Source organism: Thunnus maccoyii, chromosome 6 (assembly GCF_910596095.1).
Source record: "Thunnus maccoyii chromosome 6, fThuMac1.1, whole genome shotgun sequence".
In the NCBI taxonomy this organism is placed as follows: domain Eukaryota; kingdom Metazoa; phylum Chordata; class Actinopteri; order Scombriformes; family Scombridae; genus Thunnus; species Thunnus maccoyii.
This window is the reverse complement of record NC_056538.1, coordinates 420,467-445,605: the sequence shown is the minus strand read 5'-3', so window position 1 is coordinate 445,605 and position 25,139 is coordinate 420,467. Positions and strand designations below refer to the sequence as shown.

The 25,139-nt window shown below is 40.7% G+C and overlaps 1 protein-coding gene across 8 annotated transcripts in view; it reads left to right on the top strand.

The window, feature by feature from the left end:
- Positions 1-25,139, top strand: part of fat3a (FAT atypical cadherin 3a) — a 248,915-nt gene that overhangs the window by 80,860 nt on the left and 142,916 nt on the right. For all 8 annotated transcript variants that reach the window (XM_042414703.1, XM_042414702.1, XM_042414700.1 and 5 more), the window contains one exon: positions 8,835-12,161. In XM_042414703.1, coding sequence (XP_042270637.1) covers positions 8,852-12,161 — 3,310 coding nt within the window. In that variant the 5' untranslated portion in view covers positions 8,835-8,851. The remainder of the gene's footprint in view (positions 1-8,834; positions 12,162-25,139) is intronic.

Here is a 25,139-nt window from a genome sequence, read left to right as displayed (position 1 = left end):
ATGGAGAAAGGAGGGAGGCAAATACTGGATTTTCAACGCTGATACCAATATTGATATTCAAGCGTTTAACATTTTCTGATAAAAATATATCATCCCATATTTGTTTTTTAACATAAATGCAACATGAAATGATAGTTTTGATAATGATGCCTTTGATGTAGTTATAAAAGAACTATAACAATATTTTTAATATCTTTTTATAGAAGTGATCAGCATTAGCAGATGTCTCTGCCTTACTGACTGCCCTCTGGGTTTGAAGCATTTTTTAAGTGATTTTTTTTCATAATCCTTTCACTCCTTTCACCACCTGATATCACCAGAGACTGAGCTTTAGCTCTGTTTGCTCTGAGAAAACAGCACCCTCTTTATGTTGTCTTCTATAATGGACTGCAGTTGACTGTGTGTCAAATCTAACGTGGTGATATTTAAATGGTAATCATGCAAAAGTGTCAGGAATAATGGTCATTTTCTATTGATGGTTAACCTCTTTAAAGGTAGATTTTAAGACACTGCCCTTCAAAGAAATACAACAGCAGCAGTCATTTATTCAAATTCATAAGTGCCTACTGTTGGTTTGCTGTGCATTGAACTGACCTGGTTCCTCCGTCAAAGGAGGAAGGTGACCTTAAAGACCCTCAAAACCCCATAAGGAGGCACCCAGGGTGAATGGATGGGTAAGTAAAGCAACAGACTTCCACAGGGAAGGCTGCTGTTCATTTCCAATTTCCTACCAAAAGCCAAGATTGTTTTTTTAACCATTAACCAAGATCTGTCTCTTATGTTAACCAAGTAGTTCTTCTTTTAACCATGATGACGAGGTTCCCTAACTTTGACAAAGTAGATGTTTTTTTAAGGCACTGGTCCTTCTGATAAGGGAGTCACATCAGAAAATAATATACTTAAACCACTCATAATTGCAATTGATGTGACATGATCCCTCACTGGCTTCCGACCAGTGAACACCACTGATTTTGTTAGATGCAACACCTAGCCAAGCTTGAAACTCTTCAACCAGGAACTGAACCTGAGCTGATTTCCCTCTGCAGCAGCCTTATATTGAAATACAAGAAACACAATAGTATTTAATTTGTGTTTGCAAACTGATAAGGCAGAGTTATAAGTTTTTTTCTGTTTCTATTTAGAGATTTTACTTGCTCTGCTCAGTCTGAATACAGTGTGTAGGATAACCCCAAGACAAAACAACTCAGGCTAGGCACTCACTTAACCAGGCAGTTTGTGTGTGACTTGTTGACTAAGCAAGTGGATATTGGGTGACTGGCTTTGTTCTTTGCCTTTTTAAGACAAATATATTTACTTTGCATCACACACACACGCACAGGCAGGGGTGTACTGTATTCCTGAGCTCCCACTGGCACAGATATTCTTAGCCTAAATGAATCAGCAATGAGGATGCAATTAGAGCTGATTGCTGCAAGGAAGGTCATCGGTTTGTTTTCAAATGGGTGGAACACTGTTAGGGCTGCCTCCTAACTGTTGATAATTCAAATCATCAGTTGAGAAAGCCACCGATTCAAACCTCATGTTGTCATTCAAAGTATTTTTTTGTTTTTTGTCCACAGAGCAACACAGAATACCAAACGTATTTCAAACCTTGTCTTGTCTCAAAATGACCTGCTCTGAGCTGCTTTGTTAAAGGTCCAAAACACTGGATCCTACATTTACCACTATGCTGTTTGTTAGACCCTCCAAGCCTGTTGAACACCCACATCTTCAATTGGCTGTTTTACTTCAGAAAGACTTTGTTGGCATGTAAATCCATGTTAAAGCATTCCCTCTTTATTTCTGTCACACTACAGCGCTGCTCTGATGACACATCTTTGTATTAATATTTTCTAATTGTTTGGGGTCCCCTACCACTGACACTCCTACATTTGTTCAGTTTTTGTCTGCTGATTTCTGAAAGTAGGACTGCTCCTCAGTGTGAACTTCTTTTTGCTCTTTGGTAACATTTTTGTGAATGAAACTTGCCCACAATGGAGTAAAACATGGAATTTACATGGCAATTTTAGGGTGTTGATGGTACTAATGATGAAATCTCACAAACGTAAACTCACTGACTCATGAACAGGTAGCATTCATCAAGCTGAATTGAGCAACTCGTAACACTTTCAGGCTGTTAAGAGAGTTTGTTGAATTCGACTCGGAACACTTGTACGCATAAACCCCATAAAAGAAAAAAGTCAGAGAGTTTTAGGATAAGAATATGAAAAGGTTCTTACATGAGGCTCAATGTCTTACTGTGTACACACACCGGCTCACGCTCTGTAAATTGTTTTATATAACAACTAATTCAGTTTTTGCTTTGTAGACCAAAAATCATCTGAAGTGGTTATACTTTGAGTGGCTGATGCATTTTTTAAGCAATTTCTTTTGAAATGGTAGCAGAAAGACAAATGATGGATAGTGGGTAATTGAGTTTTTCTGGCCCAATGGACGCCTTTCTGCTGATTGATGTGTTAACCAGAGCTGACAGTCATGATTATAGGCGCCATTCTGCTGCAGTTCTCTGTATGGATGAGATAATACACACTCCCCCTCTTTCTTCCTCGCTCCCCCCTTCTGTCTTGTGCTGTTTGTTTTCTCGTCCACCTCTCATGCTCTCTATTCCCTCTTGTCTGCCAGTCGGCCTTTCTGCTTGTCTATCTACACTCCTTCCAGATCGATGAGGCTGTAATTATCACAGTAGGATGGAAAACAGTCCCAGTGTTTTGCTGCATAGCAGTGAGGCCTCCTTAATGACAAAACACAGTTTTTTACTCAGATGGTGTGTGTTTTTGTGCCTGGTGATGGTGGTGATGTTTAAATCACATGGCAGCCATACTTTACATCAAACTCAACAAACAGCAGTTCAGATTTAGACCTGTTGTAGGCTCTGAAGGGCAGACATGATGGATCAGGCACTGAAGAAGATGTTTGATTGATTTCCTTTATATATTCTACAGTGGGTAATTTTTTTTAAAACAAACAGATCTTGTAGTGAATATTGAAACTAGCAGTTGATTAATTGTAGCCCCCCTACAGAGGGGCCTTCAGCATCTGACATGTTTACTGTTGTCTTCACAAACGCTGTCTGTGCTGTGAGTCATAATGCGTGGGTAAGGAACTATTTTCAGCCTTCTGCTATACGTTTTGTTGCTTCTGTCAGCTCCTCTCTATGTGTGTGTCTGTGTGTGCTGTTTTTTCAACATGTCAGCTGGTAACAAAGGCAGGATGAAGCCAACAGCCTCACCAGCAGGCTTTCCTCTCTCTGTTATCTGTTAACATATAACTGTGTGTGAGCAGGGTCTGAGCCAGCGGTGGCAGTGGTGTGTCCGTGGTGTGGAAGCTGCTGGCTGCTGTTTGCCACACAATTCAAGGCCAATTAGCCTATAATGAAAAGCTGATGAGAGGGTGTTTAGAGCTGACAGTAAGTGGGGCCTCTCAGTAGGGAATGAGAGTGTTTTTCTGTGTTGCCATCCCGTCTGTGTGTGTGTGTGTGTGTGTGTGTGTGTGTGTGTGTGTGTGTGTGTGTGTGGCAAACATTGCAGACACAGGCTTGTTGGGTTTCCTTGTATAGAAACAACGTGGCAATTATGCACTTAAGAGCAGGGTAGCAGAGGAATTTAAATTATTTCAATTTCCAGAGTGTCTGCAGTTTCTTCATAAGAATATACAGTTATAAGAAAAATTATTTGCCACTTTAACTCTGCTTGAACCACCAGTGTGTCCATCATTCCAAGCTCATGTGGCATAGCCAAGCATTGCTCACATCAACAGAACTTGTTTCCAACAATTCAGTGTCAGGCTTAGCCGTAGGGAATGCACAAGACATCTAGATTGTTTCAGTTTGATGGAATGGTGCAGCTCACTGGTAGGTTGGAATATTTCAGTCAATTTAAGACTCATATAAAATACCTTCACTGGACTGCTGGAACAAGCAGATACAGAATATATATCTGATATTGTTATATAGTGTTAAAAAAAAGTCACTGTAAATCAGCGTAAAATACATTTTAAAGGGGAAATAAGAATGAGGGGATAAATTCCAGGCCTTACAAGTAATAATATAATCTGATGTTGTATTTTAGCCTGAAAGAATAAGTTTGGTGATATTTTTATTGTCAACCAATGCCATGAAAAGAAAAAAAAACAATCTCCATACTCTGTTCTGTCGTCAGACTCACTAGAGCACCAAATGTAGATGAATCTGCTGCTGAAAATAGTTCCCAACAAATGCAGTATTTCCTCCTGTTTGAGTAATGTTTGATAAAAACTACAGCAGTGTAGGTTTCACTTGGTGTCTTGGTGACATCAGGTCTTGCTGGGATATCTCTCTGGTTTGGTAGACAGAGTACACTGTAATGCTACTACTGTTTGGTTTAAATTTGCAATCAAAAGGTTTAGAATGTCTTGAAAACTCTTGAAACATCAATGTTTTTACATGGTTCAGTGTACTCATTGTCGAAAAGACAGTATCTTGAAACTGTACAGAGTAACACATTACACAGTAATAACAGTATGAGTGTGGTAATGATGTGAATCATATGCTATGGCCTTCGCAGTCAGCAGAGGCCTGTACTATAAAGCAGTATTTGGGGTTAGTGAGTTAACTTTAGGTTTAACTCTGGGTTTTCAGTCCTACGATGGTGGTTCACTTCTTACTGGGGTACATCACCATGGTAACTCATGCTGAACAGCTAACCTGCTCCTGAGCAGGTTAACTTCAGAGAACCTGTCAACACTCCGACCACTGACCAATGAGATTGCTAGAAAAAAAAGGAGTCATCATTCCTACAAGATCCCGACGTGGACAAAAGTCCTTAGTTACAATAAAGTGACAAATAAAAAAGAGCAAAATATATTTTTATAGGTCAATGGAAACCAGGCTTTCTATTTCCACTCTGGTTTTAAAACAGACCTCCTAACAAATGGAGAGATTGTTTACAGCACTAAAAACATAATGATGATTTGAGCTGCATTTTAATTGTGCAAAGTTTATTTTATCCCCGGAGTGATAGCTGACAGTGTGGATGATTTTACACTCTGATTCCATCACTACAGCTCAGAATAATATGAGACAACTCTATGATGATAACTAGAAATAAAAATGAAATATTGTCTTTTATTAGAAAAATAATCCACACATTGTTAATTGGCTCCCATGATTATAAATGCAACATTTGGGTCAGATAGACCTCATCAGTCATTAACTACTTTTCCACTCTTTGCTACGTTAGCAGAAACAGTCTGGCATTATTTTTAAGTTTCTTTTTTTATGTGACATATTCAGAATGGTTCCTTCATCATCCAACTAAATAGCAAAAAATACTCACTCTATACTTAAGTCATATAAAATAATTCCAACAGTATTTTAACCCTTAGCCAACTTTGAATATGTGGAAATTATTTCTAGTGTTTCTACATCTTCTTATTCTATGGTATGATTACAGACTGTCGTTTACATATCGTACTTTTTGATTTCCCTTAAACATAATTTCATTTCATCTGATATCATATGAAGTAGGCTACTTCATTCATGGTTCTGATGATGTCACTTGTAATTAACAACCTTGCGTCTTTCACATGAATGTGCTCACAGCTAGATAGGAAAACCCAGAGTTGACTGATCTAGTTGATAGCAGCTTCGTAGTACTGGTTATCTGGACGGCCAATGTTAGGCTCAGCGAAACCACATAACAAAAAGATATCCTGGGTATTTTAAACTTTCTTCGTAGTACAGGCCTCAGATCTCAACCCAATCACACCACTTCCTTTAAATTCTTCACAATTAAAGTCTCCTGTTTTTTTATTTATTTACTCTGATTCGTAAAACTGGCCAATCAGAACAGAGTGGACTCATCGAGAGGGGGGCCCTAAGGAGATAGAAGCTAAAACTGCCTGTGAAGAGACTATGTATACTGAGGGGCTGCATAAAGGGCCAGTGTAAGATAAATATGGAGTTTTATGAACTGTGAATTATGCAGAGCTGCTCTAGTGGAGTCAAAAAATAAAAATAAAAATTTAGAGCTGAAATGAGCATAATAGGTCCTCTTAAATTTCATTTGTAGCAAAATGGCTAAATAATGCACAAAATACTGGTATGGTCTGTAAAAATTTACTGTATGCAGGCTACTTTATTTTGTCATGTCCTTCTACATGCATTTTCAACACACACATGCATACACATGCACTCACATAAAAACAGAAAAAGAGAAATGTGTTTTCAGAAACACTTTAGAGAAAACACAAGCCTTAGCACAAATTCGCCGCAGGGTGTGACATGGCAGCTCCAGCCTGCCGATGGCTTCTCTCTCTGGTAGATAGTCCTTGTGAACACTGTTGTCACTGATCTCAACAGTATTATATAAAGGGGAGAGCAGAGCAGCGTATCAGGTACATGTGCTTGACGTCAACCCACTGTACACTGCCCTCCAACCAGCCCTCAGGGCAAAACTCTACATGTGGGGGACAAGAATAAGTTCTGCTGGCCACAAGTGTGTATGTGAGTGTGTGTGTGTGGGAACACTTTGCCCAGATGTGTGTTTACGATAGTTCCAAATTTGGCTGCCTCTGGGGCATATGTGATTGTAACAACTGAGAATAACAGCAGGCTAAATTCAAGCTCCCTTTACTCTACAGTAGTAACAGCAGTGGTGCCACAGACTGCCACAGTCTAATGTCTCTTTTTTTGCACTCTATATTTCCTGACAAAACTAAGGCTCACTTTTTACTTCAGCTTGGGCTTGACATAAAACATCAGTGAGGGTGTTGTGCAAAATGTGTGAACACATAAGCATATCTAGCCTCTTGACTTTGTCAAAGTCAAGAGGTTGTAATATGTAGCACAACAAGACAGCGAAGCTCTGTAAGCAGTACTGTGTTCCTGTGCATGCGCAGTGGCATCTGCCATACAAAGAACTACTCTTCTGACACTGGAAATGTGATTGCTGTTATCTCTCTTTAGATCTGTTTCTAAACAAACTACTGTGCCCAAACTCTTTGTGATGAAAGAACATATCACCCAGTGCAGCGGTGTGGCTCATTGGCACTTCTAATAGTTTTTGGACAACAACAGAGGTCTTTGTATACACACAAATTTCTTTTAAGTAGATAAATTCAGTGTTGCTTTGGCTCCGCACATGAGATTTGTTGACAATAAGAAAAATACAGAAAATTGCCAGCCTTATCATTTAAGCCTCAGAATGTCAACCCTGGAACACTAACACTGTACCTGTTCGTACTGAGTTTTGAAAACCTGTGGACATACAAGCAAAAAACAATGTCAAATCCTAGAACATATATGATACCACTCATGACACATGATGACTAGTGACTATGCAATAAGTCTGTAAGTAAAGCATGGAAACCCAGCCAAACCAGGGTTAATCCAGTTGTTGAGGTGTCATTACCGTGCCTCCCTGCTGGCACTATTGTTTTCAAAGGAGAGATGTACTGACCCAATAAAGCTGACTTAGACTGCTCTGAGACTTCCGGGAGGGAAATCCTTGACAACCCCCCCCCCCCACCGCCACACACACACCTGAGGTGGCTGTGGCTCAGGAGGTAGAGCAGGTCGTCCACTAATTGGAAGATCCAGTCCCAAGTGTCCTTGGGCAAGATACTGAACCCCAAATTGCTCCTGATGGCTGTGCCATCAGTGTGTGAATGTTTGTGAATGGGTGAATGTGACACATAGTGTAAAAAACGCTTTGAATGGTCAGAAGACTAGAAAGGCGCTATACAAGTACAGTCCACTTACCATTTACCATTTACCCCCTGCCCACCCCCCACCTCCATCCTCACTGACTGAAGTTGACACTGAGATGACAGTTTAAGGTCAAACAAAAATTGCAATGTTGTTTTTGGCATTTCGCTCAGGTGGATTTGAGCCTTTCTTCCCTGAATGACTGTTGAATTGTATTTTAATGCAGGCTTAGGCATTGGTTTGCATTGTTTCAGCTGAGGTGGTTTTCGGTCACGCTCACAAAGCCAAATATTTTTTTTGTTTGTGTCAGAAGTTAAGTCTCTTGTTTGAAACAAAAAAGTTTGCTCTTCTGCAGAAGCTGTCTGCATGTGTGTGTAATTTTGTGTGCTGTGAGTTTGTAGATGTATCCGTGTGCCGTTATCATCAGTGTATTCGGACAACGGTCTGTCTTTTTCCGGCCCATCTCTCCATCCCTTGTGGTGGAAAGTACAGAGTCATCAAAATGCAGACCACTGTGGCACTCCTATGGCCACAACATGGCATTTAGCGGATCAGGCTTTTCTCCCAAAGCCCAGATTGGCACATATTTGTGGCTCTTTTTTTCTTTTCTGAAAAACAGAACAAAATCTGAACACAGCAGCTACTTGACTTTTAGTTTAAAACTATATCTGATTTTTGTCTGAAGATATTACATGGTTTTTAGAATCAGGGCTGCAGTTTTCATGTATTTCAGGAAAAGGGTTATGATAGGGTCATGGTTTGGCAGCCCATCATTTTGTCCTCGGCAGTTATTTTCTTCAGTGTTTGTTTTGGTGATGTAACACTCCTTTTCCGAACCATGCAATTATTTTGTTCCTTCTCAAACCACCTTTGTTTTTTCTAAAACTTGCAATTGACAATCATTGTCTAGAGACCACACAAGGATGATGTCAGCCTTCATTTTGGTTGCCCAGGGACTGTGCATTCCCTGTCCCCTCCCCATTTCCAATCAATCTCTGTGGTCCAATGGATAATTAGCAGCCAATAAGGCTCAGAGTTTAAAGGTCAACTTGTGGATATGTGGCCTTTTGCTGCTGTAAATCTCTCCCCCTGTTGCTAACCTTTCTCTCCCCTCCTCTTTCTGTTTCAGGATGGAGTGATGATGGGATGGATGTAAATATGGGCCAGTGGGCAGGCATGCGAGCCCCTCTACTTGGCCTCGCCCTGCTGCTGCCATTGCTGCTCTTCAAGCTACCACCTTGCCGCGGCCAGAACACCCAGAGGGCCCCTGAGGATGGACTTCACTTTAGCTTCACTCAGGCTGTCTACCATGCCATGGTTTATGAAAACTCAGCAGCACGCACCTATGCCAACAGTAAAGTTAAAATGGGTGTCCACCTGTTCCAGCACTCCTGGGAGATCCGCTACAGAATCACCTCAGGTGATGATGAAGGGTTTTTCAAGGCTGAGGAGTATGTACTGGGTGACTTCTGCTTCTTGCGCATAAGGACTAAAGGTGGCAATGCAGCTATCTTGAACCGAGAAATTCAGGATAATTATGTATTGACGGTGAAAGCCTCTGTCAAGGGAGAGGCCCTTCTTGAGACCTGGACTAAAGTCAGCATCCAGGTCTTGGATATGAATGACCTGCGACCCTTGTTTTCACCCACTACTTACTCCGTCACCATAGCGGAGAGCACCCCTCTCAGGACTAGCATAGCACAAGTTACTGCCACTGATGCAGATATTGGCTCCAATGGGGAGTTTTACTATTTTTTCAAAGAGAAAATGGAGCTTTTTGCAGTACATCCAACTAGTGGAGTGGTTTCCCTCAGCGGAAAGCTCAATATTGATGAGCAGAACCGGTACGACTTAGAGATCCTGGCAGTGGACCGGGGCATGAAGCTTTATGGAAATAATGGCGTCAGCAGCACAGCCAAGCTCTTTGTCCATGTGGAGCGTGTGAATGAGCATGCCCCGCTCATGAATGTGGTCACCCACAGCCCATCGTGGCTTGATAAAAATCCTGTGTATGCCATGGTCACTGTAGAGGACCTGGATGAAGGCTTAAATGGAGAAATAGACTCAGTGGTCATTGTGGGTGGAGACCCCTCAGAGCAGTTTTTCATAGAAAGATCTGAGGAAGGGGAGTTTGCCATAAAGGCCTCTGAGTCATTAAACTGGGAGACTCACCCTTATGGTTGTAACCTCACATTGCAGGCTAAAGACAGGGGCACCCCGCAGAAGTTCTCAGCCGTCAAGGTTGTCCATATTATGGTCAAGAAACGGCAGACAGCAGAAGTTAAGTTTGAGCAGGAGTTGTATGATGTTAGTCTGAATGAAATTTCACCACCAGGCACGATTGTAGAGGCCGTTAAAATCAAGCCAGAGCCTGATGATGCAGAATATATCCTGACACCTTTTGCAGATTCTGCATTTTTTCAAATAAACACTTTAACAGGTGTAATCTCCACCACTCGCTGGTTCACCCACGTTACCCAGGATGTCTTTAATCTAGAGGTATTGGAAGTAGACAGTGAGCTCAAAGTTAAAGTGCAGGTCACTATTCAGGATGCAAATGACAACACACCAACATTTGCTCAGACCTCTTATGAGGGTTTTGTCAATGAGAGTGTACCAGTTGGGACTAGTGTATTGACAGTTTCTGCAGTGGATGGGGATAAAGGAGAAAATGGATACATAACTTACAGCATTTCCAGCCTTCAGCCATTACCCTTCAGAATCAATCAGTTTTCTGGTATCATCAGCACCACTAAAGAATTGGATTTTGAATCCTCATCAGAGAGCTTTGTGTTTGTTGTCAGAGCATCTGACTGGGGGTCACCTTATAGGCGAGAGAGTGAAGTCAATGTAACAATTCACCTGGAGAATGTAAATGATAACCAGCCATTGTTTGAGAAGGTAGCATGCCAGGGGGTGATCTCTAGGGATTTCCCAGTGGATGAAGTGATTACCACAATGTCTGCAATTGATATAGATGAGTTAGAGCTAGTAAAATATAAGATCATTTCAGGGAACGAATGGGGATACTTCGACCTTAACCCAGATTCAGGGGTCCTTGCGCTGCGACGTCCCCTTGCCACAGCTAGTCCAAAGAATGGTGTCTTTAGTCTCAAAATTACTGCCACAGATGGTGAGAACTTTTCTGATCCCATGTTTGTGAACATCTCTGTTGTTCATGGGAAATCTCCTCCTAAAAGTTTCAACTGTAAAGAGACAAGGGTAGCCCAAAAGTTAGCTGAGAAGTTACTCAAAAAGTCCAAAGCTAGCACCAAGCCCAAAATCGAGGAAGGCTTTATTGACCTTTTCTCTGTCAATCGACAAACACCCCAATTTGACAAAGCTTTTCCCACAGATATTGCTGTGTTGGAAGACCTAAAGGTTGGTTCAACTGTTTTTAAGGTGAATGCCTATGATGGCGACACAGGTTTCAATGGACAGATTCTATACTCTATTTCAGATGGGAACACTGACAGCTGTTTTACCATTGACATGGAGACTGGCCTTATCAGTGTCTTTCTGCCCATGGACAGAGAAAAGAGAGATCGCTATCTCCTCAACTTAACTATCTATGACCTTGGCCTACCCCAGAAAACTGCTTGGCGTTTGCTTACTGTCTACATAGAGGATGCTAATGATAATTCACCCCAGTTTTTGCAAGAAGGAGGCTATAAAATTGTCATACCGGAAAACACTGCCATAGGTACAGATGTCATCCAGGTTGAAGCCACTGACAAAGACCTTGGACTGAATGGAGAGATTGTTTACTCTGTTTTGACCAGCACCACCCAGTTTGGTATTAACTCCACTAATGGCATAGTATATGTTGCTGGCCAACTCGACAGGGAGTTTGTCTCTACTTTTAACCTTAAGATTGAGGCTCGAGACAAGGCAGAGAAAGGGAGACAGAGATTTTCTGTGACCTCTTTAAAAATCATATTGGATGATGTGAATGACTGTCCCCCGCTATTTATCCCTAATGTGTACAAAGCCAGGGCTTTGGAAGATCTCCCAGTTGGAACTGTTGTGGCTTGGTTAGAAACCCAGGACCCAGATTTGGGGTTGGGAGGCCAGGTCCGCTACTCTTTAGCCAATGACTATAATGGATGGTTTGAGGTAGACAGGACCAGCGGGGCTATTCGGCTGACAAAGGAGCTGGACTATGAGACACAGCAGTTCTACAACCTCACTGTGAGGGCCAAAGACAAAGGCAGGCCCGTTTCTCTTCTCTCTGTCACCTTTGTGGAGGTGGAGGTGGTAGATGTGAACGAAAACCTCTATGCTCCATACTTTTCCCACTTCGCTTTGACAGGATTAGTTAAAGAGAATGCCCGGATTGGAACTACCCTACTCCAAGTCAATGCTAACGATGAGGACAATGGCAGAGATGGAGAAATCCAATACTCTATTCGTGATGGGAGTGGGCTTGGACGATTCGCCATTGATGAAGAGACAGGTACATTTCTGTTAAAAATGTTTTATATGTACAGTATCATGCATTTGATCTTTGTTGCTTTATTCTGGGAATTAAAACATATACAATTTTAGATTAAAGAGAGTGGAAGACAGCACTGGACCTTATAAATCTTGAATTGACTTTGATCAGAAAGTTAGTTGTCCTGGACAGCCAGTCCACCTGTTGACAAAAAGTCTTAATTATGAACAGGCTGCTAGGTTTGAGATGAAGGCATCCTTTAAAAGGTGTAGGACTGTGATTAATGATGAAAACTTGAGTTGGGGAGATAGCCTCGCTGCTAGATCCAATGATCTAGCAGATCCCATAAAACTCTGTTTTTTATATTCATTGCCATTTTTGGCCAGAGCTTTAATTTCCCCTCCCTTTTTATAACATATTTCTGGTTCCAGTTTGGAGAGACATGGAGAGTTTTGACTGGGACTTTCTGAAATGGGGTAATTTTAGATAAAAGCAGTACACAAAGTGACAACACAGTGAATGGAGCAGTTTTTGGCTTTGCAGTGAGATGGTCGCTGTTTTGCTTTGTCTAAGCTGCTGCTTCTACACATTCACAATGTGTGGCATTCACTATAAAGCAAGCATCACTGCATTACCACTGCTGCTGCTTAAATACAGTATTTATTCAGCCCCACCTCCACCTGTAGTGGCTGGTTATTGTCACTCCCCAGTCTCCCAGATAAATTTCAGTCAATGTCAGTTAAACAATATGTAATGTTAATTATTATAACCTTACACTTATGTAGAGTTTCTCCCAAAAATTTAGTTGAGGTGGTAAGCATTTATGCAATCAACACAGACCTGCTGACATTAAAATGGAGCCCAGCTGGTCAATATGTAACTATTGTTTTATTTTTCCTGACCGTTAGTATTAGAGTAGTAGAGATAGTATGTCATTGCCCAGATTTTCATCACACGCATCTCTGGCAGTCATGCAGAATTCTCAGAACCGCACTTACATACAGATGGGTGACAAATTAAAGGAAAACCCAACAAAGTGTCTTAGTAAGGTGTTGGGCCACCATTTGCTGCCAGAACAGCTTCAGTGCACTTTGGCATTTATTCTACAAGTCCCTGGAACTCTACTGGAGGTATGAACACCATTCTTCCAAAAGATACACCTCATTTGGTGTTTTGATGATGGTGGTGGAGAGTGCTGTCCAACATGTCAGTCCAAAATCTCCCACAGGTGTTCAGTTGGGTTGAGATCTGGTGACTGTGAGACCAGAAATGTTTTATCATAGGATATAGGTGATTACTCAGAACAACTTTGTATTGATTTGCAATGACCCTTCCCTCTAAGGGGACAAGTGGACCAAAACCATGCAAGCCACCGGATCCCCTCACTGTAGGGGTCAAGTATTCAGACCTGTACCAGTTTTTCCTTTGAATTGTCACCCCTCTGTATATGCTTCTCAAACATATCTCCACCTGATTAGGACTCATTTAGCCATTTGTCTCTACTTTCCCCAACTTGTTAAAACTCAAAAGATTAATCATTGTTATTAGATGGCAGAATAAACAGTTGACTTACTCATTATATATGTGAGCTTTGCTATGTAATATAGTGCTCTGCTCTTTGTCTTTGAAGGTTAATGTATATTTGATAAACATGTAATAATTTCTTCCGATGACAGTGGGGACTGACTTGATTTCAGTTAAGATGGTGCACCTCTGCTACAAATTGCCTCAGGAAATCTTGCTGATTGCAACATTTTCTGTCTCAAATTGAAACATGCCAGTTTAAATGAAAAAATATCTTAACAGTGGTGGGGGATGTTTGGAATCTGTCACTGCATTTTCAGGGTAATTTGTGATAGCTGACATAAAAAAACTTAAAGTGGCAGACCTGGCAAGGTAGTTTAACAAAGGTGGTGATCATCTGGCTTAGTTGAACCAGGATTTTCATATCCAGCTACAGTATTGCTGTGTTCACATAAAAATGGGCAGGTTTGTAGATGATTTTTTGTTAAGATTGCAGTGTATGGAAGACAACATAAAACTATAATGGACCACAGAGAAATTATGGTGAAGTAAGCATAAGTGAAAATCAACAAAAGAACACAAACATTTTAAACAACTTTAAAAATAAGGCAATTCAATACAGTACTACTACAAACTGCACCTGTTAGCTATGAACACCTCTTGGATACAATATTGACAAAATCTTCTTCACAAAGCTATCATTTATTATAAACCTGTTGTGTTACATTACAGTTGCCTTTGTATAAAAATCCAGTCTCTGTTCCAGAGACAGAAAGGTCAGTTTTCATTCTAGCAGACAGGAGAATGTTTTATTATTATATTTCACACTTGCTACAGCTTCATTTCTGCTCCCACGCTTGTGGCTGTTTACAACTTGTTTTGTTTTCTGTGTTGAGGTTTGTATGGATGATCCCAAAGGTTTTTTTTTTTGTGAATTAGATTTCCATTGCTGTTTTAAAGTAATTTTGTGTATTTTTGTGTAAGTGCTTTTCAAAAAAGTACAATAAAATTACAGTAAAAGCATTGTTTAGGGTGCTTTTAAAAAACTGTGTCCAGGTTATGCAGGCAGCTACTGTCAGTCAGTCAGTTCATGTGTGACATTTTATCAAAGTTAAATATTTACTGAGTGGCAAAGCATTTGAATGTGCAAATGTTTGAAAACATGTTGGTGTGTGTAAATGGTAAGATGCAACATCTGACATTTGAGAGTGAGCTGCTAAATAGCATTCAATCCATGAGTAGTATTGTGACACTTAAACCCAGAAGAACAAAACTGCTCTGCCAAGGCTTTCTATTTCATTGACAGTGAGTATGATGACTTTTATTAGCTGGTGCAGTGTCAGTGTTTATTACAGGTTGAGAGTTAAGTTGTTGCAGGTGGGTGGGTGTTCATGTCTTTAAAAATTGAAAGTTGTCTTTGTTGGCTGATAACACCTAATTGTAACAACACTGTTATATGGAGATAGGGTGTTTGATAGATACTGAGTTCAATATGACCAAGATAGGCCATGGTCTTAAATTGGTAAGAAGATAAGTACATGTATTATGGCAGATACTAAATATTGTTCTGGTAAAAATCAATGGGACACAAATGGGAGTATAAATTTCTCCAATTTTTTTCGAATAATAACATTGTAGACCTATATCTTATCTTCCCTTTCTCTCTAAGATCCTTGAGAAAGCAGTCACCAATCAGTTGTGTGACTTTCTACATAACAGTAGTTTATTTGAGGACTTTCAATAAGGATTTAGAGTGCATCACAGCACCGAGACAGCACTGGTGAAAGTCACAAGTGACCTCTTAATTGCATCGAACAAAGGACTTCTTTCTGTATTTGTCTTGTTAGATCTTAGTGCTGCATTTGACACCATTGACCATCACATCCTATTACAAATACTGGAACATTTAATTTGCATTAAAGCAACTGCATTAAGCTGGTTTAAATCCTATTTATCAGATTGATTTCAATTTGTACACGTTAACGATAGATACAAAAGTTAAACATGGCGTTCCGCAAAGTTCTGTGCTTGGACCAATTCACATTATACATGCGTCCTATAGATAATATTATTTGGAAACACTCCATAAATTTTCATTGTTATGCAGATGATACTCATTTATATTTTTCAATGAAGCCAGATGAATCCAGTCAGTTAACTAAACTCCAAGCATGCCTCATGGACATAAGGACCTGGGTGACCTGCAATTTTCTGCTGCCAAAACTGACAAATCTTAAGGTTATTTATCCCATTAGTTAGTTATGGTGCTTGGCCCCAAACACCTTAGAAAAACATTATCTAATGATATGGCTATTCTACATGGCATTATCCTGGCCTCCAGCATCACTGTAAGGAATCTGGGAGTCATATTTGATCAGGATATGTCCTTTAACTCCCACATAAAACAAATTTCAAGGTCTGCCTTTTTTCACAGACGTAATATTGCAAACATAGCAAAAATCAGGCACATCCTGTCTCAATACGATTGCTCATGGGAGAATGTGGGGTCTCTGTAAAATAAAGAGTACGGTCTAGACCTGCTCTATGTGAAAAGTGCCTTGAGATAACTTCTGTTATGATTTGGCGCTATATAAATGAAATTGAATAAAAATTGAATTGAAATAGTCGATAGCCTGTGCAGAATACATCACTGGTCCCTGATTGAAGGAATGAGGGTGGCCAACAGGAAAATTTTGACTTATAATTCGGATATCTAACTCACACTGACACACAGATACACACACACTCTGACACACAAACAGTCATTAACCCTATGTGCTTGTCCCAAGGTGATGAACAGCAGCAGAGTGGAGGGTAGGATTTATGGCTCTTGTTAGCTGAGCCTTGGCAAGCCTCATAAATCAGCCCCAAGCTGCTGAGAAACACTACAAACACAATTACAACTTAAAGAGAATTATTCTGGCCATTTACACACACATACACACACTGACCAGCTCTGTAAACCATAATGTTGAACATTAAATTTACAGAGAATCCTAATTTGATCAAATAGGGGTGGAGTGAAGGTAGGCTGGGTGGAACAAACAAGTTCCATGGCTGACTGTGACAGGCTGAGACTGCGGTCAATCAAGAAAACACATCTCACGTATAGTTGTGAAGTGTAAGGGGCTGCTGGCTCCATTTCTGTATTCCAAGTACAAACTTTTCTGGAAACTATCTCCGCAGTATTACTTAACATCCAAACATAGGACTCTCCCAGATAATGGTATATGGTAAATGGACTGTACTTGTATAGCACCTTTCTAGTCTTCCGACCACTCAAAGCGCTTTTTACACTACGAATCACATTCACCCATTCACACACATTCATACGCTGAATGGTACAGGGGCTACCATGCAAGGTCCCAACCTGCCCATCAGTGGAAATCTAATCATTCATACACATCCACATTGATGGCACAGCTGCCCCTCCTGAGCCACAGCCGCTTGATGTAACCATCAAGTTTATATTATGATCATCAGTTTCAATTATTGGGGCGGCTGTGGCTCAGGAGGTAGAGCGGGTTATCCACTAATCGGAAGATCGGCGGTTCGATTCCCGGCTCCTCTAGTCCACATGCTGATGTGTCCTTGGGCAAGACACTTAACCCCAAATTGCTCCTGATGGCTGTGCCATCAGTGTATGAATGTGTGTGAATGGTTAGTTTCCTCTGATGGGCAGGTTGGGACCTTGCATGGTAGCCCCCGTACCCATTCAGCGTATGAATGTGTGTGAATGGGTGAATGTGATTCGTAGTGTAAAAGAGCTTTGAGTGGTCAGAAGACTAGAAAGGCGCTATACAAGTACAGTCCATTTACCATTTATTTCAACCTCATTTCTGAGAAATCACATTTTGTACATGATTTTGGCATGGCCAACAGCTAAGTATTCTACATTACCCATGAGCATTGACAGCTGTTACTGTGGAGTCAGAGGCGCAAATCAGATTGAATGAATTCAAAACATTTCGTAGTCGAAGTTGTAAACAAAATGTGGCATCATAGTTGCTGAATTCACTCAAAAGTGACTGAGAAATTAAAATTGAACGAACTCGTGCTGCAGATTGGAAAGTCAATTCACAGTCTGGAAAATCACTGTAATCTTTAGCTTCTTCCCACCGTGCATGTAACCAAATATTTAGCTTTGTGATTGACTGTGTCTTGGGAGCCATAGTTAACTTCTTCCCGAAAGTTTTTTTATGTACAGTGTTGTGCCTTCCACTTTTCACTACATAGCCAGATATTTTCTAATACATCTGTTCATCTTTTGTAGTGATGATTTAATCAGGAGAGTTTCATGTAGATCTAAGTTGTAGAAGTGCACAAACTGTGAGTCACGTTGTCTATAGGAAAATTGAATGGAACTTTTATTTTTGGAACTAGAGGTGCCTAAAACAGCTCCTCCCACTTCACAACTCTATTCATGAGGCTTTTAGCCTTGAGAATCATTGTAAAAGTCAAAATGAAGGACAATATAATTGCATCAAAATTCTGTGAATAGGAGTTTTATTGAAATCTCTTGTAAATGATTTGACCTTGCCTATTACTTATCCTTTCAAAGTCCAGCAGAGAGCCACAAGCTGCAGAAATACACTGACTGGAAGGACTGATCTGGCTAATCCAAGTCACTTCAATTTACAGATGTGTTATTAGCATGACCTCCAAAGCAAACACAACTAGGGCTGTAGTCTGCTGGTCGACTGGTCGATTAGCTGGTTGATATGCTCTCGTCTGACTGAATTCTCATTGGTTGTATTCAAAACACCTCCGCTGTTTTCACAACTTTGAACTCGCCCAACCTAATGGAGACTGTTGGGTCTAATTGTACTCAACGTTTACTAAGCGTTTACTGAACGTACCGAACATTTACTGAATCAGTGTTTCTCCCATAATTATCACAACAAAAACCCCGCCAAGCAAAAAAAATATTTTTTAATGCCAAAATTAACACCAAATATCCATTCATTCGGAAATCAATAGCATCTCTGTGAAGCACTGTTCGGTACGTGAGTCAACCTCTGTGTCATTGCCTGAGAAACTATTGGTAGCGTAATTCTTAGGAATACGGCATTGTGTAGTATGTTTGCGTAGCGAGTGGGAAAGAGCGAGTGGCAGAGAAGTGACAGTGAGTGCAAGCGGAGCAGAGGAAAAGGTTAGTAGTAAGTTGTCAGTCTGGCAGTAAATGTGCAGTACAGACTACAGTGTGTCAGTTAATAAATGCTAAAAGGTCACGTGTGCTGGAAAAGTGAAGGGGGTTAGCTCCAAAGTTAGCAACAATGGGTTAGCCTAACCTGAAGACACAAAACAGAGAAATAGAGAACAGAAAAATGTGTGACTGCTGAGTTTACTGTGCACTCCTTCCCATTTTAGATAATAGCCTGATTGATGGAGTAGCCTCTCTGGATAGCTAGATACAGAAGTTAGGTTTTACTGGCTTATAGAGTCTTGGTTGGCAAAATATAGTAGCAGATGTAGAAGAGTAGTGGAAGATGAATGCAAATTTCTGTGTTAGCTGACTGTTTTATGAATGCACACATTTGCTACAGCAGTTTGAATGACAAACACTGTGGGGCCTTGACAAGAGCCTTTACCCAGATGAGGCACAACAGAGTCCTCAGAGTGACCAATGGTCCAGAGGCAGAGGAGCACATTAGTTGTGTTGGAGTGAGAGTCTGACCATGGCCTGAAGTTAGTACTGGTTTTGAGCTGGACATGAGCTGCAATGGGGAGCAGAAGCGCAGTGATGTGGGAAAACTTTCAGTAGTGCAGGTGGGGTAGACTGTATCCCTAGAATTTACAAGCATATTATATGAATCTGCACCTAACAATTTACATTCAGTGCCAATGCGGGAAGTAGTGTGCTCTTTATATTACGAGGCAAGAGGTAAGGGTGTGGAGGTCGGCATGGTGGATGGACATGTGGTACGTCTGGCTTTTATACAAGAGACCAGAGTTCATGTCACATCACTGACCTTCAATTAATATTCACCTTTTTGTTAACCATAACCATGATCTTTCCCTAAACTTTACCATAATGTATTTGCCATGTGCAGATATTGGAGAAAGCGAGTCAGCCTCCCAAGTAAAGTAGAGGTGAATCCTTCTGATGTTTTATAGGAGGAATCTGCAGGAGCTGCAATGTTTGTGGAGAACAGTTCATCATTCAGGGTCACTCTCTGGTTCCTGGCTGTCTGAGTTGGCATCACCACAGTATTGTCAACGTTGATGGACAGCTCTTTACGCTGGTATCCTATTCTCTGAAGGAACACAAATTACGGCTTGTCCAGGCTGAGCTTTTAGATGGTTCCTTGACATCCACTCTGAGATATCTGCCAGGCAGACAGTGATGCATTCCTCTATTTGAGTTGGATAGCTGGGTGTCATTAGCATAGCAGTGGTAAGAATGTAGTAGCAGTGATAGCCAGCATCAATCACATGCAGGGATGGCATGAAAAATGTGAAATTATTTAAAAAATATTGAACTCTGGAACCAGTATCAGCTATTTGCTGCAGCAATACACACACTTCAACATCAGTATCAGGCTTCAACAAACCTTACCATACATACATCTGCTTTCTTTGGATCTACTTGGTTTGGCCTCTGGGCTGGGCTCTTTACTTGATGTTAAAGTGTGTGTTCAACATTTATATGTATTCAGTCCCAAAGTGTGTTGTGTCTCAGTGTAGGCGTTTTTCTTCCATTTCTTTTCTGATGTTTCCCAACCTAAAATAATGACGTTGTGGGCGGCTTAATGCTGGAGAGAGGAAATTGTAGCCTGTTGTTGTTGTGTGTGTTGATATAGATGTGTTGTCTGCCAGTACCTGCTGTAACTGGATAGGCTTAACATTAGACTCCCACCTTCGCTTCCCACACACACACGCGCACACACACACGCACACACACACACACACACACACACACACACACACACACACACACACTTACTTCAGAAGCCTAACCTTTCCATGTCATTCTCCCGCCCACTGTGTTCAGCAGAAAGCTCTTCACATCAAGACTCTTAATCACAATGTCACTTCTCCCTGGAAACCACTGGGTTTTGGGAGAGAGAGAGAGAAAGAAAAGAGGAGGAGGTGAAGAGGAGAATTTTTGGCTCCCAATTCTACAGTGATTAATTTCTAACAGACAGGGAGGCCTGCAGCTCTGTTCCCCAACAAAACCAGCATTGTGGAGAGTCTTGAATGTGTAGCGAGGAGTTAGCACAGAGGCAGATAGATATGGGGAAAACATACACACACACACTTAATAACTGCCATTTGAGGTTAACATAGGGTTTACTGTATGAGGTAAATTCTAACAGACCTGATGATCTTCTTGCAGCACTCTAGTGCCTCCCTTAAATTTTCTACTTCTGCACAGTCTTCCTGGAAGTAAACTGTCTAGTGATTTTTTTTCGTCTTTTTGTAGTTAAAAGCATGTTTGGTTGAACCAGTGTCATCAATTACAGTGCAAATACATTATATAATGTTATAAGTCTGAGCTTAGTCTTTCAAATGATCAGAATTTTTCTGATGTCAGTTGAGGATAAATGTCCATACAAATTGTAGAAAAAGGTTCTTCTTATAACTTCAGATCTTGCCAAATGATTTTCATGTTTAGTCTTTTTCCTTAGTATCAGAGTAATTCAGCTGATTATTGTCTGTTCATCTGTGCTGACCGTGCAAAAAGGAACTGCTTTAAGCTAATGCAGCATGACTCTCCATGGTGCAGATTCACCAAAATGTAAAGAAATGTAGAAAAAGAAATCTTGTTTGCATCACCCAAAGCATTAAAGGAAATGCGTTGTTGACTATGCCATAAACTTGTAAATAAAGTGAGTCTAGGGTTCAAAGAGTTAAATTATAAAAACACATGTCACAACAACTGTGATCACTCCAGTGAATTCACTTCTATGATACAACTGCATGCATTGAGAGCACAGTACAAAATGCCCATCTAGTGAGAGTCTGAAAATGGGCCTCTTCTGAAGGGAGAGTAAGCTAATTTAGTCCAGAGCTAGTACTGTCAGGCTGGATGTAGTTTATCTGGAGCCTAGTGAAACACGTCTAGGTAAACTTACTATACTAGTACAGATGGAAGCTTGAGACTACTGCCACCCCCAGGCCTCAAATTTCTTCAAGGAGCACACTGACCACCAGCACACACTAATCACACACTCTGCACATTACACAGAGCTACACTCCTTTTATCACCATAATTAGTGGATTAATGACTGCATTTATTATAATTGCAGGCTGAGAAGGATCAGCAGTGTCTTGTTGAGTACTTTGCAGTGTTGGGGTGTCAGCTGTTATATGGATAGAGACAGAGTGTGTGTGTGTGTGTGTGTGTGTGTGTGTGTGTGTGTGTGTGTGTGTATAAAGGCATCAGTTGAGAATAATCATGAATTATGTTCAAATGCTTTGTTGTTTATAGACTAGGGATCAACCCTTATGGGCTTTAAGCAGATTTTGATATTTTGCCAATATTCGTTCACTTTTTCTTTTACACTTGCTCTTGTGTAAAAGAAAAGAAAATAAAAATGTAGCAGCGATTTGACTGTAAAAAATTCTTCCGCTGAATATTTAAGGAAAAAGATGCCATAGTATCAGCCGCAACTAATTGGCAAGCAATCTCTGGAAAGTGACAAGTGAAAGCATCACAGAGAAACACACCATCACAAAGCCACAAAGATGGACTTTTTTGAAGTTCAGTACAGACAGAGATTTTTTGAAGCCAGCATCTTGTGGTCATTAATGCTGAAGCATCTTAAGACACTTCCTCCTCAGCTTTGACCACGGTGGTTGCAGCTTGATGTTAATGCAATTTAATGATGCTGAGCACACTGTGGGTGGCAAGCAAGAAAAACTGAAGAAACAGCCTCATGTGACAGGCTTGTCAAATAGCAGGAGAACTCAGGTACAGAGTGGGTCGTGGGTTTGATTGGTGAACTGTAGTTGCGCTATATATGCCCTGTAATTAGAGTAACCAAGATGAGAGTTTTCTTTTCTGATCGAAAACAGAAATCACAATACTATTTAATATCTAACTTAGTTTTTATTAGTGGAAGAACAACTGCCCAAATGGATTCCACCAAGGGGGATAACAAACTAGAGTTTCAAACAGACTAAAAAGCGCAGCTGTGAAAATGCCCATAGTCTATAGTCATTCTAGCAACTCTGTGAGGCTATAATTGGGCACAGTAGTGTTTTATCCTTAATGCTAACATGAGCATGTTAGCATGTTCACAATGACAATGTTAAAATAAGTTAGGATTCATCCTCTCTGGACCATGAATTTATGTACAGAATTTCATGGCAGTCAGTCCAATAATTCAGTCGACCAACTCACATGTAATAGATGGTTATGTAAATATAGTACAGCAATCAGACTTCCCACTTTGTTTCCCTGGACAGTACCTCTGCTACCTCAGGAGGAATAGTAATACAAAGAGGGAATTTTGAACTGAATAGACTGTAATGTTGGAAAATATCCATTTGATTTGGCTAACTAAGACTGGTTAAGCCTCATGTTAACTTCAGACAAACTTTGGTATATATTTTTGCACAGAACAAGCACTGTGATTTTGTCCTCCATCTCTTACATTGAAAGCATGTAGGAAAAGATGTTTTGATGGCCAGTATGAACAGGAGGAACAATTACAGCAAGCATTAACTACATTCTTCATATGGGTACCTGACTATTGTTTTAAGACAGACATGAAAAATTGTGAACTTATCCTTTAATTGCAGTTCTCTGACAGAACGCAAAATCCCATCTCCTGCATGAAGGTCTTATATACTAGACGCCCATCCACCATCCTGACTTCCACACATCCACTACTTCCTGCTTTGGCACTGAACGCTGGAATCAGACATAAATTGTGCAGAAATGTCCAATATAAGCCTAGTTCCTATGGATACTGGGATGGTACATACCACCAGAAGAGTAAGCCAGTAGTAGTGGATGGATTAAAAGTGGTAAATTAGGTGTGCTCGCTTTGATTGCTAAAACCAGTTTTTTGGTTTCAAATTTAACATGAGCTTTGTTTTTAGATTTCATTGGAATATCCAACATGACTAATATATATTTAACCAGGAAGTGGCCTCCTGTCCTTTACTAGATCTTTCTGTGTGTGCTGCATCCCATGGTTCTTTTAGGCTGAGGTCAGCCCGCTTGTGGCTGGGCCTTGTGGAGAACAGGGCTGGGCCTCTGGCTGCACACACACACACACACACACACACAGGAAATTTAGCCTACCATTCTGCCACCAGGCAGAATGTAGGCTACATTTCCTTCAATGAGAAAAAAAATAACATTGGTAATGATAGCCTGTGGCTGCCCTTAGTGAGGGGGCAGCCAACACACACACACACACATAGACGCATGCTGTGTACTAGTAGTGTATAATTTCAGTGACAGAGCAGTGCAGCTTGGAAAGCAATTAGGATTAAACCTGAGTGAATAGCCTACACACCTCATGCTCATCACAACACACACACATACAAACACACACACACACACAGTGCAGTGCACACGTACACAGGAGGCACAGGCTCACTGTAGCATTGACGCTTTTTCCTGTCCCACAACACTGTGTCCTCACTTCACCCACAGGACAAATAATCCTGTTTGGTCAGAGAAGTGTGTGTCTCACTGACTGCTCTCTCTTTCTTTCTCTCTCTCACACAAACACACATTGTACCTTTGTGCTCCTGCCAGCAGGAACAAACCTTTAGCTATGGTGTCATGAATGTTGCATCAGTGAACGTGAGATGCTGTTTTTGTCTTGGTTAGGATATCAAGTATACTGTATATTTTTCTTGTGTGTGTGTGGGAGAGTGTGTTTGCTTGTGTGTCCTAGTTTTTAGTTAAAAATTAAGCTATCAAGCTCAATGTGTCCCTGTTGTACTATCTGGACATACAGTGTTTCCCATATGTTGAGAATTTACTTGTGATGGTGGGTGGTGCGGTGTGTAACTGATGTGCATGCAGAGACTCAGGCAGTTTAGAGGGGGAGAATATAATCCAGGTTATTTTCTGTAGCTACAATTTACAGATGTCTCCTAAATGCCTCACATGGAGAGTATTGCAAGAGCTCTGTCTACAGACGGATTTCTGTCAAAAGTGAATTATTTGTTCCATCAAAGTCTGTTTATTTTACCGCTAACGCAAAAACAGATTTCCGCTTTTCACTTTGTCTATGATGACATGGCAAGGAAAAGAGACACTTGTTCCAGACATCACTTGTTCCAGCTTCCCGCAGTTGTATATGCATCCATTTATATGTCTATAGGATGGGATAGGTACCGAAACCCAGTATTAAACGGGTCCCAGGGCTAAATTATTAAAGACTGTAGTATTGATAAGCTCCAACGTTACTGGTTCTTTTACTCTTTCTCTCTCTCTTCTCTTCTTAATGTTTTGGTGTAATTTATTCTCACGCTGCAGCCTCTCCTCTGCTGTCTGTGTCGGGG